This window comes from Leptinotarsa decemlineata, unplaced genomic scaffold (assembly GCF_025532065.1).
Source record: "Leptinotarsa decemlineata unplaced genomic scaffold, Ldec_3_MD MMD2_tig00001973_RagTag_RagTag, whole genome shotgun sequence".
Taxonomy (NCBI): domain Eukaryota; kingdom Metazoa; phylum Arthropoda; class Insecta; order Coleoptera; family Chrysomelidae; genus Leptinotarsa; species Leptinotarsa decemlineata.
Window position 1 is genome coordinate 923103 of NW_027412572.1, and position 15075 is coordinate 938177.

The following is a 15075-nucleotide window of genomic DNA, read 5'->3' on the forward strand; positions in this document are numbered from 1 at the left end:
ACTGGCCGGCAGCTGTCCCGGAAATCCATATTGAAGATTAGCCTTATGATGCGTTTTTGTGCTATGAAGACTCTGGAAAAATCCCTTGCTCTGCCCCAAGCCATAATATTAAGACTTATATGAGGGTAGGCCATGGCATAATATATGCTGAGTAAGGCAGTTTCATCCAAACAGGATTTCAGCTGTTTCATGGTAAAATATGCTCTATTTAACTTAGCACATATACAGTGTGTCAATTTGAAAACTTCCCACCCTCAATATCTCCCTTCCAGTACATAATATGAAAAAATGGTCAGACAGGTCAACTTTATTTGCAAGGGGGACACTCTGAATGAATATTTTCAACCCTCGGGGTTCAACCCCCTAGGAGGGGTGGATGTTACCCTCAGAATTTCAAATGGAAAGGGGGGTCAAGTGGCACATCATTTTGAAGGGCATTCAATTCTCTTGCCAATGATACCTTTTTCATTAGTTTTTGATGAGCAGTTTTTGAACAATAACGTTCCAAACGAACGGTGATTAGAAGTGAATAAGAATAAATGATTAAAACTCGCCCGCACTAAATGTTTGGTATTCAGGTTGGTATTCAAAACAAATGATTGTAATGGACTATTGGAAAAGGTGAGCATCGTACTAGGTAGCATCGTTCCAACCCTTGAGTAATATTCGAATTCGTGGATGTGAGAGGAATGTAGAACTACTTAGTTAACGAAATACGCATCGAGTGCAAACAAAAAATACTAAATTGCAAAAAACAAATTTCAACCATCTTGTTACGCTTTATCTGATAATATGTTCAAAATGTTGTCCATTCTGCTCTAAACAGTAATACAGTCTGTTTTCGAACTCCTCTCGAACATTTTGGAAAACTTCACCACTAATTGACCGGCATGCTGCTGTAATTCGTCCTTTGAGGTCATCCATATCAGTGGGCTGTGTTTTATAAACGACAGATTTGAGATATCCCCAAAGAAAAAAATCTAATGGAGTCAAATCCGGTGATCTCGGTGGCCACTCAATTGATCCCCTTCTGCCAATCCATCTCTCCCGGAATCGCTCGTTCAACCATTGTCGGACGGGGCGAAAATAATGAGGTGGCGCACCGTCCTGTTGGAAATGTAACAAATCTTCCTGCAACAGTAAATTACCGTGTGCATCAATTTGAGTTTCGAGCTCGTGAGTTATAAGTGGATCGATAGGTGCTTGAAGCATATCTAGGTACAGATCACCATTCAAGTTTTCTTCAAAAAATAAAGGTCCGATAATGGCATTTCCAAGAATACCAGCCCAAACATTAACTTTTTGTGGGTGTTGTGTATGTCCTTCTCGAAAATTGTGAGGGTTTTCGTCACTCCAATAGCGACAATTTTGCCTATTAACATTGCCATTCAGGAAAAATGAACATTCATCACTGAAACAGATATTGAACAGAAGATTAGGTAAAGCATTGATTCGAAGAGTCATGATTTCACAGAATTCTATTCTTCTGTCATAATCATCCTCATGGAGCTCGTGGAGAATCTGCATTTTATATGGATGAAATTTGTGCATTTTCAGTGCTTTCCTTACAGTCTCGTGTGACATTCCCGTCTGTTCTGCTACTGATCGTAAGGAGCTAGTCGGCTCTGCAGCAAATGTTCCCAACACCTCAATTTGAGCATCCTCATTCAGTACTCTGGGGTTATTCCTTTTTTTATTCTTCACCGAACCAGTTTCGGAAAACTTTGTCACCAAATCAAGCACATACCGGTGACTTATATTAAGATTTGGATTTCTTTCATTAAAAAGAGATGCCGCCCTTCGTGCGCACTTGCCCACCTCTCCATAAATAAAAATTATTTCAATTCGGTCTTGGATAGTGTAAACCATTCTTACAATTTATACACTTTCTAAGGTATCGCTGATCAGCTCAACAAATGAAACTGAAATGATAGTACTACCAAATGGCTTGAATGCGATGAACACCTTTTTTGCTCAAAAAACGATACTTTTTATAGCAGAAGTAACAAAAAAGGGATAAGAGTTTTAAATCCGATAATAAACCCAAATGAAAGTCACCGAAATCAGATAACTAATTAATGTAAATTTTTTGAGGCTTGTCTAATTTTACCCCTGATGGAAAGTTGAAAAGCTGACCCGTCATCACAAGTTTTACTTATAAGAGAGTCAATAAATTGTATTTCTTTGCATACTAACTTGATAACCAGGCATTTTAGTATAGGCCAATTCTAATTACTTCTATTAGTTTAGAACTACATTTTCGGATACTGCTGATCGGAAAATGATAAATGAGGGCACCGTCGGCAAGCGAATTGAATGCCCTTCAAAATGATGTGCCACTTGACCCCCCTTTCCATTTGAAATTCTGAGGGTAACATCCACCCCTCCTAGGGGGTTGAACCCCGAGGGTTGAAAATATTCATTCAGAGTGTCCCCCTTGCAAATAAAGTTGACCTGTCTGACCATTTTTTCATATTATGTACTGGAAGGGAGATATTGAGGGTGGGAAGTTTTCAAATTGACACACTGTATAGTTCACCTGCCTTTCCCAATTTAGATTGGCGTCTAGGAACGTCCCTAAAAATTTCATTTCTTCAGAAGTTTTAATGTCATAACTAGAGTGTCGACCAATTGGAATATTTCTTCTGAAGTGAAAGTTACCACTGATCGATTTAGAAGTATTTAGAATGAGCTTATTTCTTTGGCACCAGGTACTGAACTGATCAATAATATGTTCAGATTTGCTGATGAGTTGCTCAGCATTATTGCCTGCTATGGTTATCGTTGTATCATCAGCAAACATTGTGACGTAGCCTCCCTTTATATGTTGAGGAAGATCATTTACATAGAGAAGAAACAGTAGAGGTCCTAGAACAGAGCCCTGTGGCACCCCGAGTTTTACCGTCTTTGACTCAGATGTAACTCCATTGCAGATTACAACCATTTCTCTGTTTGTCATATAGGATTGTATCCAATTTATTATATTTCGTGGAAACCCGAACAATGACAGTTTTTTTATGAGAAATTCCGCGCATACTGTATCAAACGCTTTTGATAGATCGAAAAATAGTGAGATCACATAATTTTTTTCATCAATCTCTGTGTAAATATAATTCAGAAGATGATAGGAAGCTGTTTCTATAGATTTATTTTTCCTGAAACCATGCTGAGACATACATAACAGCCTATTTGATTCCAAATAATCCATAACCCATAACCCTATATGTAGTGGTTTGGAACTCTGGCCATTGAAGAAGCCCACAAGAAGCCCCGAGTCTGGTTGGGATACGTAGACGACACCTTCATAATATGGAACCATGGGAATGTAGAACTAGACACTTTCCTGAAGCACATCAACAACGTAAGTCCTTCCATCACTTTCACAATGGAGAAGGAAGTCTTGGACGTATTGGTGAAGAGGATCGACATTGAATGGGAAATCTGGACACTCACACAGGACAGCATCTGAACCAGAAATCCAACCAGCATCAACCGACTAAGAGAGAAATCATCAAGACCCTACTAGACCGTGCTTTTGAGCTCTGTAATACAAATACAGGTCTCAGAAAGGAACTAGGCATCATCGAAAATGACGTTCAACGGAATGGTTACTCCAGAGTGATGGTAGCACAGGCTTCAGCTAGAAGACAGCAGGAGCTCCACAATGAAGAGAAGCCTCCACAACCAGTACTTGTATTTCCTTACATCAGAAGATTATCGGAAAGGATAAGAAGGATTGAGTCCAAGTATAATATCAGGACCTGCTTCAGATCTGGGAACACTCTCCGTAGCAGCCTCACGAAAATCAGGCCACCAAACGCGGACTGCGATTCCAAGAATTGCATTTACCGGATACCCTGCAACTGCGTAGAATCACACATCGGTGAAACTAGGAGGTCATTGAAAGTTCGCATTACTGAGCACAAGAAACACACACAGCGAAAAGAAACCAGCAAATCCGGAATAGCAGAGCATGTTTGAACTCATCAACATAACATCAAGTGTGCTCAAGCCAAACGGTCATCTCCCTTTAAAGCCAATGAAGCGGACAGAGGGAAGAAGAGATAGGGGAAAGCACTCGAATGACCTATAAAAAGTCAGATCTCGAGAAATAAGTCCAGTTTTCACTCGAAGACGATTGTGGGAACAAGCAATCGAAACGTCGTGACGTAACTTAGTTTGGAATCTTTTAATTTCTAGTTTCATTTCTTGTTAATAATATTTTTAATTTTTTTTTTATTTTCAGCATGTATTACCTATTTTTATTTATTTTTTTTGGTTGTTGCCTGTATGTTTTTTTGTAATTCCAGTTTATTGTTCGATAAAATTATTATTTTCCTGTTGATCTTTTTAATTCCTTTCAGGGATAGGCAGTGGAAGTCCGAACTGATGAAATACACCACGAAACATTGTCAACCACTTTCAACCAAACAATTTGTCTCCTCTTCAACAATGTCTCGAAACCGTTAACAAAATGGTGAGGAACTGTGGACTGGATATTTAAAATATTATAGAGGGAAAACTCCTTCGAATGCTCAAATGTGTCTGAATTTTTTTAGGTCATTTCATTAATAATTGTTTTATATTCCCACACAGCACCAGATATTCATGGAATATTCCCTGTATATCATAAAACGAACGTATATATTCCAAATATTCATAGAATATTCTTGGAATATATACATGCCTTTAGAATATTCATAGAATATGCTTGAATAAATATGGCAGGATTATTCCCGAAAGAATGTGCATAGAATGTTTATAAATGGATTGTTCTCCCTTGAATATTCTGAGAATATTGTCGATCGAATATACCATATGGTATATTCTTAGAATATATCCCCACGGTATATTTTGGAATATTCCATACAATGGAATTTTGAATTATCTTGTAATTGTATGTATGTAATTTTTATAATAACGTATTCAAATAATTCAATATTATTAAAAACAAAAATATTTGAAGATCTTAACCGAATGCATAACCTAATGTATATAACCCTGATAGTGTTAACCAGTTTTTGAACTCAACGCGAAGATTCTGGATGAATTGCTCCAACAGCAACTGTTGGAAACGACAAAAAAATTTGAATGGGCCAATAAATGAACCAATTGCATCAATAAATTGTTTAATTCTCATCCTATTTGTCTTTTTGTATTTGAAATTATTCAATTACAAAGCGAAAAATCCTGGAAACAGAGAAATGGGGAAGTGAAGAATTGGAGTAAACGTTTCTCATTGGTCAATTGAAGTGTAGCGCGCGACAGTCGAATAAGCTCTGTGAAAGCGGCTGTCCCTTAATGCTTGGTACCTTTGCGTTGAATTCGACATTTGATTCAACATAGCGGTTGACGTGGCAGGTTCGCTTGTGTAATGCATGGTGTGTTGGTGTTATTATCAAAGTATAATTCTGTCACGTTGAGTGTACCATTTAAAATTTGGGGTTGTCCAATTTGCAGTACAGCGAATAGTTTGATTTTGGATCTTCAAACAGGAGAGTTGCATATATTCAGTCTTCAAGAAAAGTAAGTAAAATGCAATAGTATCGATAGTAAAGTCATGGTGATTAACCTACTATACCTCATTTTAGGTTCGAGGAGAGTTGGTGTGTGGGATTTGTTGGTTTGACTAAGTACATGTTTGAACTAGAGTGATTTCAGTTGTGTATCTTCAATAGAGAAAAGTAAATGAATGACACATTCTTTTGTATCATTTGTTTTCATAATTTTTATCACTCGTTTTCAAGATAGTATCAATTTGCCCAAAAGGAAACAGAGTGGTACCTGGTACAGGCAGGTGCGCCAAGGAACTGAAAACGTAATGAGTACTTTTCAACAAGACAATGCAAGTTTCTCTCCAAGTCATAAAATGTTGTAAATGTTCATGAGTAACCTATGCGAAAAATATCTATTTGATTTTCATTCCAGTTTTATTGTGCCACTTTCAAATAGTGATAATGAACGTTAATGTACATTTTGTTCCAGGTATTACTATTGAAACACTGGCCGATGCATTGTTGGACAAATATAAGGAAAACTATTCTGGTGAGCAAAGTTTGGATAACTTTAAATAAGTGAAATTCATTGAAGAACCCATCATACCACTCATTTTAAATACTTCATTTGTGGGTTTATTTTTTTAAGTGAGAAACCGAACCTAACCTATTTCTTGATGTAATTCATTTTTTTTTCAATGAAATGATATATTCATTATTTTTTAATTAGTGCTGATGAATTCACAGAGTTGTTATTTTAGTATATTTTTTAGTATACATTTGTTTGAGGGTAGGAACATCCTAATTTGAATACATTTCTAATATTTGTAATATGACAGTATTCAGAAATATTTTATTCAGTGAATAAATATTTTGAATTAGATTTTTTATTTTTAATATTGTTTGAAACGTCAAATATTTCAGTGTATATTGTTTTCAAAATATATTTGTTTATGAATATTATGTGTTTTATTACTTGTGTGAATCTTGCATCAAAATGCAATATATACATGCCTAATAGCGTTTACTCGTCACATTCTTGGAATATTCCAAATATTTCTAGAATATTCATAAAATGTATTTAAAGAATATTCTATGGTGTTTCCCTAATGTATATTCCTACAATAAACTAAGAATATCCTGAATATTTTATGAATATTCCTCGGGTTCTGTTCCTGGAATAATCTTAATAGAATATACCTTACATATTCTAAGAATATTATAAGATATTCCAAGAATATTCCCAAAGAATATTCTTAAAATATATCAAAGGTTCGCCAGGAGCACTTCCAGGGAATATTCTCCAGGAGATATATATATCCATGGCATATTCATAGCATAATACAATATCCTTAAATGTATATTCATGAAATATACCTGGAATATCTATTGCTATGTGGGTTGTTATATTTGTTATATTTCAACCCATTACTGCCCATGGGGTCGCTAGCGACCCACGACGAATATGTTATCAAAACTACAGTCTCAACTGCAACTAGTTTAACCACTACCTACTTCCGCAATGTCACGTGTCTATTTCTGCCGCCAAACATACTGAAGTGAAGTTATAGTTGGTTAGGGGTTCCCAATATCATTCAAACTTTTCCATATTTTTTATGTGTTGAGAATGGCTGCGCTTCCTAAGGATACATACTGGTAAGTAAGTTATTTTGTTATTGTATGTAAGATAGTTGCTTTCAGTAAGTCTTAATAATATTGGGGTTAGATTTGCCGGTTCATATTTGTCATAGTTGTCACGTTTAGGGCATTTGAATATAGGTGGGTCATTAACGACCCTCTGGGTACATGAATACTATTTATACATAATTTTCATCTTTGGATATTCCTACAGAAACCATATTTCATTTACAGGAAACGTCCTCTCACAACCGCCGAAATATTAGAAGAAATTGAGAGACTAGATGAAGATGACCCAGTTCCTGATGAAATAGTCCTTTTGCCTCCAAGTGATGGCGGGGACAGTGCTGAAGATTCGGGGGATGAGGAATGCATCGATCCCAACAGGTTAGGGGCAGCTCAACTGAGAGCTCCAGCGGAAGTTTTTTCTGAAGATGAGCTTTTACATGAGAATGAGAATGATACAATGACTTTTTCCCAAAAAAAGACGGAAAACAGAGGACATATTTTCATGGAAAGGCGGAGAAGACAATCCAAACTCTAGACAAGAAATAGAAAATCGTAAATTTGCTAAACCTTGTCCATTTAACTCCTCAACTGAACCATTCGAATTTGTTCAACTTCTTTTGTCTGAAGAAATTGTAGAGAATTTAGTAAAAAATAACGGTTACATACGCTGCATCAAAAAATAGACTATTTGAGCTAAAACCTGGGGATATGTATACGTTTATAGGAATTCTACTACTTAGTGGATATGTTCCTGTTCCTCGCAGGAGGATGTTGTGGGAAAATAGTGAAGATGTACATAATTCACTTGCTACTAATTCCATGCGTAGAAACCGTTTCGAAGAAATTTTTTCAAATTTGCACGCTGCAGATAATGAAAATTTACCACAAGACGACAAACTGGGAAAAGTGCGCTATCTGATTGATGCCCTAAATAAAAACTTTTTTCGCTATGCGCCATTTGAAGACAATATATCAATCGATGAATCGATGATTCCATATTATGGAAGGCATACATGTAAGCAGTATATAAAAAATAAACCTGTGAAATTTAGTTACAAAGCGTGGTTTGCAGCACATAAGCTAGGTTATTGCCTACAGTTTCAAATTTATCAAGGTAAAAACAGCCAATATGATAAAATTGAAGGAATGGGTCTGGGAGAATCAGTCATTTTTCATTTTGCTAATTTCCTGAAGTCACAATATCCTAATGAGAGCATGTCTTTTTATTTTGATAGTAGTCCATGGCTACCAGGATGTATTTGTTCCCATGGTGGGACTCTGGGAACGGGCCGGCGATATCGATGGTGATTCTCTCGAAAGGACTACCCACGTTATACTGGCGCATTGGAGCTTTCGGTCGTATCCTAGGTCCGTTACTGGCAGCGCATACAGCACACTTTCTGCACCAGTCCTTGACGTCGGCTTGACAATTAACCCAGTAAAACCGTTGTCTTACTTTCTGGAGGGTCTTCGTTACTCCCAGATGTCCTCCAGTGACTCCATCATGGATTTCTTCGAGCACCTCCCGTCGTCTGCTCCTGGGTACCACTGTCTGGTGCCTTTCTTCTGCACCGACTTCAGACTCCAACACCCGCTTCAGAACTCCGTTTTCCAAAGTAAGAGAGTTCCATTGTGCCCAGTAGGACTTAACCGCTGGCGAATAACCTGCTACCTCCTGCCACGTTGGTCTTTGATTACTTTTCTTCCATCCGATGACTAAACCAAGATCTGGGTCTTTCTATTGGTCTTCCTTGATCTTATCATCCTCCCAGTTGTCGTCTACAGCTGTAGTTCTACAAATAGCTGCTTCCTTCTCTTCTGCTCGTCGACAATGTGAGCAGTCATCGGGGCAAGCTCTCCGTGATAGGGCATCTGCGTGTTTATGGCTAGTCCCAGCTCGATGTTCTATTTCGAAGTCAAATTCTTGTAATCTCTCAATCCAGCGCGCTACTTGGCCCTCAGGATTTTTGAACTGCAGAATCCATTTGAGAGCTGCATGGTCCGTTCTCAACAGAAATCGTCTTCCATACACGTATTTGTAGAAATGCTCTACTCCTTTGACTACGGCCAACAGCTCTCGCCTGGTGACACAGTAATTACGCTCTGGTTTACTGAGCGTTTTGCTGAAGTAGCCAATAACTTTCTCCTGTCCATCCTGGATTTGAGAAAGAACTGCACCAAGTCCCACGTTGCTGGCGTCCGTATCCAAAATGAACTTTCCATCAGGTAAGGGGTAGCTCAAAACGGGAGCGTTGATCAAAGCTCTTTTCAGCTTCTTGAATGAGTCTTGGCATTCCTCAGACCACTGGAACTGGATCTGCCCTTCTGTGAGGCGAGTCAATGGTTTGGCGATGTTGGCAAACCCCAGCACATATCGGCGGTAGTAGGTGCATAAACCAAGGAAGCTCCGAAGCTGATGTATGTCTTTTGGAATGGGCCAGTCCCTAACTGCTTTGATCTTTTGTTCGTCTACCGCCACTCCTTCCCCAGAGACAACGTGGCCAAGATAACGGACTTCTTTCTGGAACAGATGGGATTTCTTGGGACTCAGTTTTAATCCAGAACTCCTCAGACGCATGAACACCTCCTCCAGATTTTTCAAATGATCGTCGAACGATTTTCCGACCACGATTATATCGTCGAGATACACTAGACACGTCTTCCATGAGAGACCTTTGAGAACCGTCTCCATCAATCTCTCGAAGATCGCTGGAGCATTACAAAGCCCGAATGGCATAACCGTAAACTGCCACAATCCTGAGCCGATGGTGAAAGCTGTCTTTTCTCGATCTTCTGGGGCCAATTCAACTTGCCAATATCCACTCTTCAAATCCAAGGTCGAGAAAATTGTGGAGCCGGCTAGCGTGTCTAGGGTGTCGTCGATTCTTGGAAGAGGGTAGCTGTCTTTCTTTGTCACGTGATTTAGTTGGCGATAATCCACGCAGAACCTTGTCGAGCCGTCCTTCTTTTTCACTAACACGACTGGGGAAGACCAGGGGCTGTCAGAAGGTTCGATGACTCCTTCTTTTCCCATATCGCTGACTATCTTGTCTGCCTCTTCTCTCTTGGCAAGAGGGAGTCTTCTAGCCGATTGCCGGATTGGTCGGGCATTCCCAGTGTCGATTCTATGCTGAACCACATTCGTTCTGCCGCCTTTTCCTTCTCCAATATCGAAGATTTCCTGGTACCACTTGACTAACTCCCTCAATTTAGATCGGTGAGTTGATGGTATGTCTTTGGAGGAAATGTCAATTAACTTCTCCAACTCTTTAGGCAAGTTGTTGGCTTGGCTAACTGAACTGCGTACACTCCGTATGACAGAGGAAATGGACGAACAGTGCCCCAGCATGGTTCCTTTCTTCAAGGTCACGGGAAAGTAGTTGACATTCATGACCCTGACCGGCACAACTTTATCAACACGCAACAGGGTCTTCCCCAGTGCAATTCCTCGTCCAATTTTCTCGTCATGTATCTTGGGCTCGAACATTACCACATTCCCGCTGCTCGCACCACCGTCCAAGCGAGCTTCTAGTATGGTTTCAGCCCTCTCAGGTACGCACACGTCTTCGGCCAACAGGACTCTAATCGTCTCTTCGCTTCTTCCATGAAGCACCAGCTCTTCTCTGCCGACACGTAAGACGCCGTCTTGAAAATTCAGCTCGAACCCTCTGGAATTCATTATGTCCATTCCAATGATCGCATCGTCCTCGATGTCCGCCACCAATGCACGATGTTTCAATTTTGTGCTGCCCAACACCAATTCAATGGGTAGTTCTCCAAGTACATTGGCTGGCTCCCCTGTTGCAGTGCATAACTTCCAGCTTGACGGTTCAACTTTTGCCGGTGTTTCCGCAAAAGTTGGCCCGAGAATGGTTCTCGTCGCACCTGTATCTAGCAGCATGGTGCAAGGCTCGTTGTTGATGAGGCCGTCTACGAAAACACCTTTGTCTTGTCGTTGGAGAACGGCAACATATGCGTTTTTTACGAGGGCTTGCTGGGTACACGATTGCCCCTTCTCATCGACCCCCTCTAGTTTTCCTGATTTGGTGTCGATTCTTTGAAAGCTGGACATTTGCTACGCACATGTCAAATTTTCCCACAGTTCCAGCATCTTATATTTTTCCTCTCAGGCAGAACTTCTTTCATTACTTTTCTGATGGTGGCCTCAATATCTGCAGGCACTTGTCCATCCTCCTCGATAGCTCGAACTTTGCTCTGGCTCTTGCAGGATTGTTTTGCAGCCTCAAACTCCAGAGCGCTTGCCAGTGCATCCACGAGATGTTTGGGATGGGCTAGCGTCAAGGCCTGTCTCGTTTCTTGGTCGCGAAGTCCATCCAAGAATGCTTGAACTGCTAACCGCTCCATTACATTTTCGGGTGTAGCAGGATACGCCAGACGGACCAATCGAGCTATGTCGGCTTCAAACTCCTGTAGGGATTCTCCTGATTTCTGGCAGCGGTTCTTGAACTGTGAATGGTAAACGTGCTCTAGGTGGGCCTGTCCATACCGCAGTTCAAGATGCTTTACAAGTTGGTCATAGTCTTCCTGTTCCTGGGCCGTGAGGGTTTGCAGGATATTCGTTGCTCCTCCACGCAACGCCAATGTTAATGCTACCGCCTTTTCTCCTGCATTCCATCCATTCGCTCTGGCCGCAGCTTCAAATTGTCGGCGGTAATTTGCCCAAGGAGTTTTTCCGTCGAACTGGGGCGGCTTCATAGAGAGCTTTCCTGGTTCAGAACTGAGTTTGACATCTTTCAGTTCCGGAATTGAGTTTTCAGTAACCGTTTCTGTGGGGTGGGCAGAATTAACAATTTTGTTTTGCAACCTGCTAATTGTTTTCTTTATCTCGCTGATTTCTGCCTGAACTCCGCCTTTGATTTCTTCTACTTCTGTGTTCATTTCCTTCCTTATTTTGTCTATCTCTGTCTCAATGGTTCCTTTTCTTTCTTCGAGTAGGCTCGCCACACTACAAAGGTCTTTCTTCAAGCCTTCTGCATTCTCAAGAAATTTATCTTCCAAACTTTTAGAATTTTCCAGAAGCTTCTCCTCCAGGCACTTCGAATTTTGTTGAAGTTCATCTTTCAAACTCTTCGAATTTTCCAGAAGCTTCTCCTCCAGACTTACCGAATTTTGTTGAAGTTCATCTTTCAAACTCTTCGAATTTTCCAGAAGCTTCTCCTCCAGACACTTCGAATTTTGTTGAAGTTCATCTTTCAAACTCTTCGAATTTTCCAGAAGCTTCTCCTCCAGGCACTTCGAATTTTGTTGAAGTTCATCTTTCAGCGATTTGGTGTTCTCCTCGAGTTTGTTCATTATTGAACTCCAATCACCCCCAGAAACTTCGAATAAATATGTTTCAGGATCTTCTCCTGATTCAATCAAGTTGTCCCATAGTCTCTTCTGGAGTACTGATTTTTTTCCGGAAGAATCCAGTTCTCTCTCCTCCAATTCTTGCTTCAATTCGGCAACTTTCAAGTCCACTAGGCGCACTTTCCTTGAACACATTTTATCTCTTACTGTCTATTTTACTCAAAACTGAATATGTCCACTTATTTAATGGAGTCCGAAACACTTATTTATTTTCACAAGTCTATTTTTCGCGAGAAAGGTCTATCAGTTTATATTTCCGTCGTCCGGTACTGTCCGCTTCGCGAAACACAATGAATCACCAGTCTATCTGCGCGAAAGTGCGAAAGTTTTATAGTCAATTTCACCGTAATACAAAAATTGTCCACCAAGCGCTCACAAATTTATTTTAAAAATCCACTTCTGATCACCAATTGTAACGAATTAAAGAATTGACTGTCTTAAACAAATTAATTTTAACAATACTTCACTATCACAACTAATTTATTTACACCACTCAGTAACTAACGCTTAATTTATCTTCACCGTTTGTTAACCGCTCGATTCGCTTTCTTCGTACAGACTACTCTTCGGGATGATTAGCGACGTTTTAATATCGTCAACGAACGTTCCGGATCCCTCTGCGGATTTCGGGACCCATCCGGAATTTTCGCGGTATGCGTCATACTGGGAACCGGTCAGGGCCGGCTTCAGTTCATTACAATATTATGGAAGGCATACATGTAAGCAGTATATAAAAAGTAAACCTGTGAAATTTGGTTACAAAGCGTGGGTAGCAGCACATAAGCTAGGTTATTGCCTACAGTTTCAAATTTATCAAGGTAAAAACAGCCAATATGATAAAATTGAAGGAATGGGTCTGGGAGAATCAGTCATTTTTCATTTTGCTAATTTCCTAGTCACAATATCCCAATGAGAGCATGTCTTTTTATTTTGATAACTTCTTTTGTTCAGCAAAGTTCTTGAAAAAATTGGGAGAACATGGATACAAAGGCACCGGAACAGTGAGGCAAAATAGACATAGTAAATGTAGACTAGTGGATGTTTCTACTATGAAAAAACTGGCAAGGGGAGCAATGTGCAGTGCATATGATGAAAATAATGATATTGTAGGAGTTCGCTGGAATGACAACAGTGTTGTTACATTACTCTCCAATGAGTTTGGACTTTATCCAATTACAACATGCAAGAGATATGCGGTTATTGAGAAAGCTAAAACAGATATTCCTCAACCTAATGTGGTGAACAAGTACAACATATTTATGGGCGGCGTTGATCAACTTGATAACCACGTATCGAATTACCGAATATCCTTCAGGGGAAAGAAATTGTACATACCCATAATATTTTGGTTATTTGATGTGAGTATCACCAAAGCTTGGCTCTTAGCTCGGGGGTATGTCTATAAAGGTGATAACCTCTCATTCCGACGAAAAGTTGTTCAGTCTTAGCTGCTGAAATATGGAACAAAAAATATTACACCGGGACCAAAAAGAGCGTATGTAAGGAACCCCACGATAGCAAACGGAATACATATTATCCTCACCCAACAAAACAGAAGAAGATGCCAAGTTTGTAAAAACAAAACTACGAAATGTTGCGAAAGCTGTGACGTTCCCCTGCATGACAAATGTTTCGAGACATACCACACTCACTAAGTTCATCAGTTTTCTGCTGGAAGAATTGTATTTAATTTTTTTTATTTGTGAAATACATGATCAGCAAGTCTGAATATGTTTATGTTTCATATATGTTTGATGCTCAAGGGGTCGTTAATGACCCATATCAAAGCTCGGCTACTATTGTAAATTTTTTTTTCCATTTTTTTGTGGCTATTTGTATCATCTATATACCTTTTTCTTATTAAAATTGGGAACAATTCACAAAAAATAATTCTGGGCATTAATGGGTTAACGGTATCAATGATACTCAATGAATACTATATGTAAGGAACTTAAAAAAAAAATTGTGCATCACGTGAGTGGAAACCATTCTGTTTTTGTTCAGATTGAATGAATTTCTATTCTATTTTATTCTATTCTAATAACCAATTATAATGATTTGTTTGTATTGTTCGATTTGGTCATTGTATTTAGTAGTTTCATAGCTATCTAAACTCACTATCACTACTATCATTATACTTCTACGAATATCTGAAATAGTCTTCAAATGCAGATCCATATCAGAGTAATTGTACGTAAATTATTTAAGCAATCAGCACTGATAAAACAAAAGATCATATTGGACGCTGAGGGAAACTTACCCTTTCCGAAGAAACATAAAACAGCGAAGAAGAGTATCGACTTGGGCACTAGTTTGAACATTTCTTCCGTATATCAAGTCTCTCTACCACGCAATCTCCTCGTCTTTGTTACTCCTGGGATCTTATGGTTAATCTGCAGTTACTCCAATTGTAAACACTTTTAATGGACTCCGAATGGCTTAATAAAATTTTATTTCTTACTGCAAGCAATTTGCAGAGCTTTACATTTTCTTTATCACTTCTTGTATAACTCTTTTAAGTTGATTGATGACTCCAAATTTCTTTGGAACATTATGTTTGAAA

At 39.2% G+C, this 15075-nt stretch overlaps 1 protein-coding gene across 1 annotated transcript in view; it reads right to left on the minus strand.

Moving 5' to 3' along the window:
* Nucleotides 1-15075, minus strand: part of LOC111507366 (uncharacterized) — a 139455-nt gene extending 124380 nt beyond the window's left edge. The window contains exon 1 of the mRNA XM_074176618.1: nt 14773-15075. Coding sequence (XP_074032719.1) covers nt 14773-14833 — 61 coding nt within the window. The 5' untranslated portion in view covers nt 14834-15075. The remainder of the gene's footprint in view (nt 1-14772) is intronic.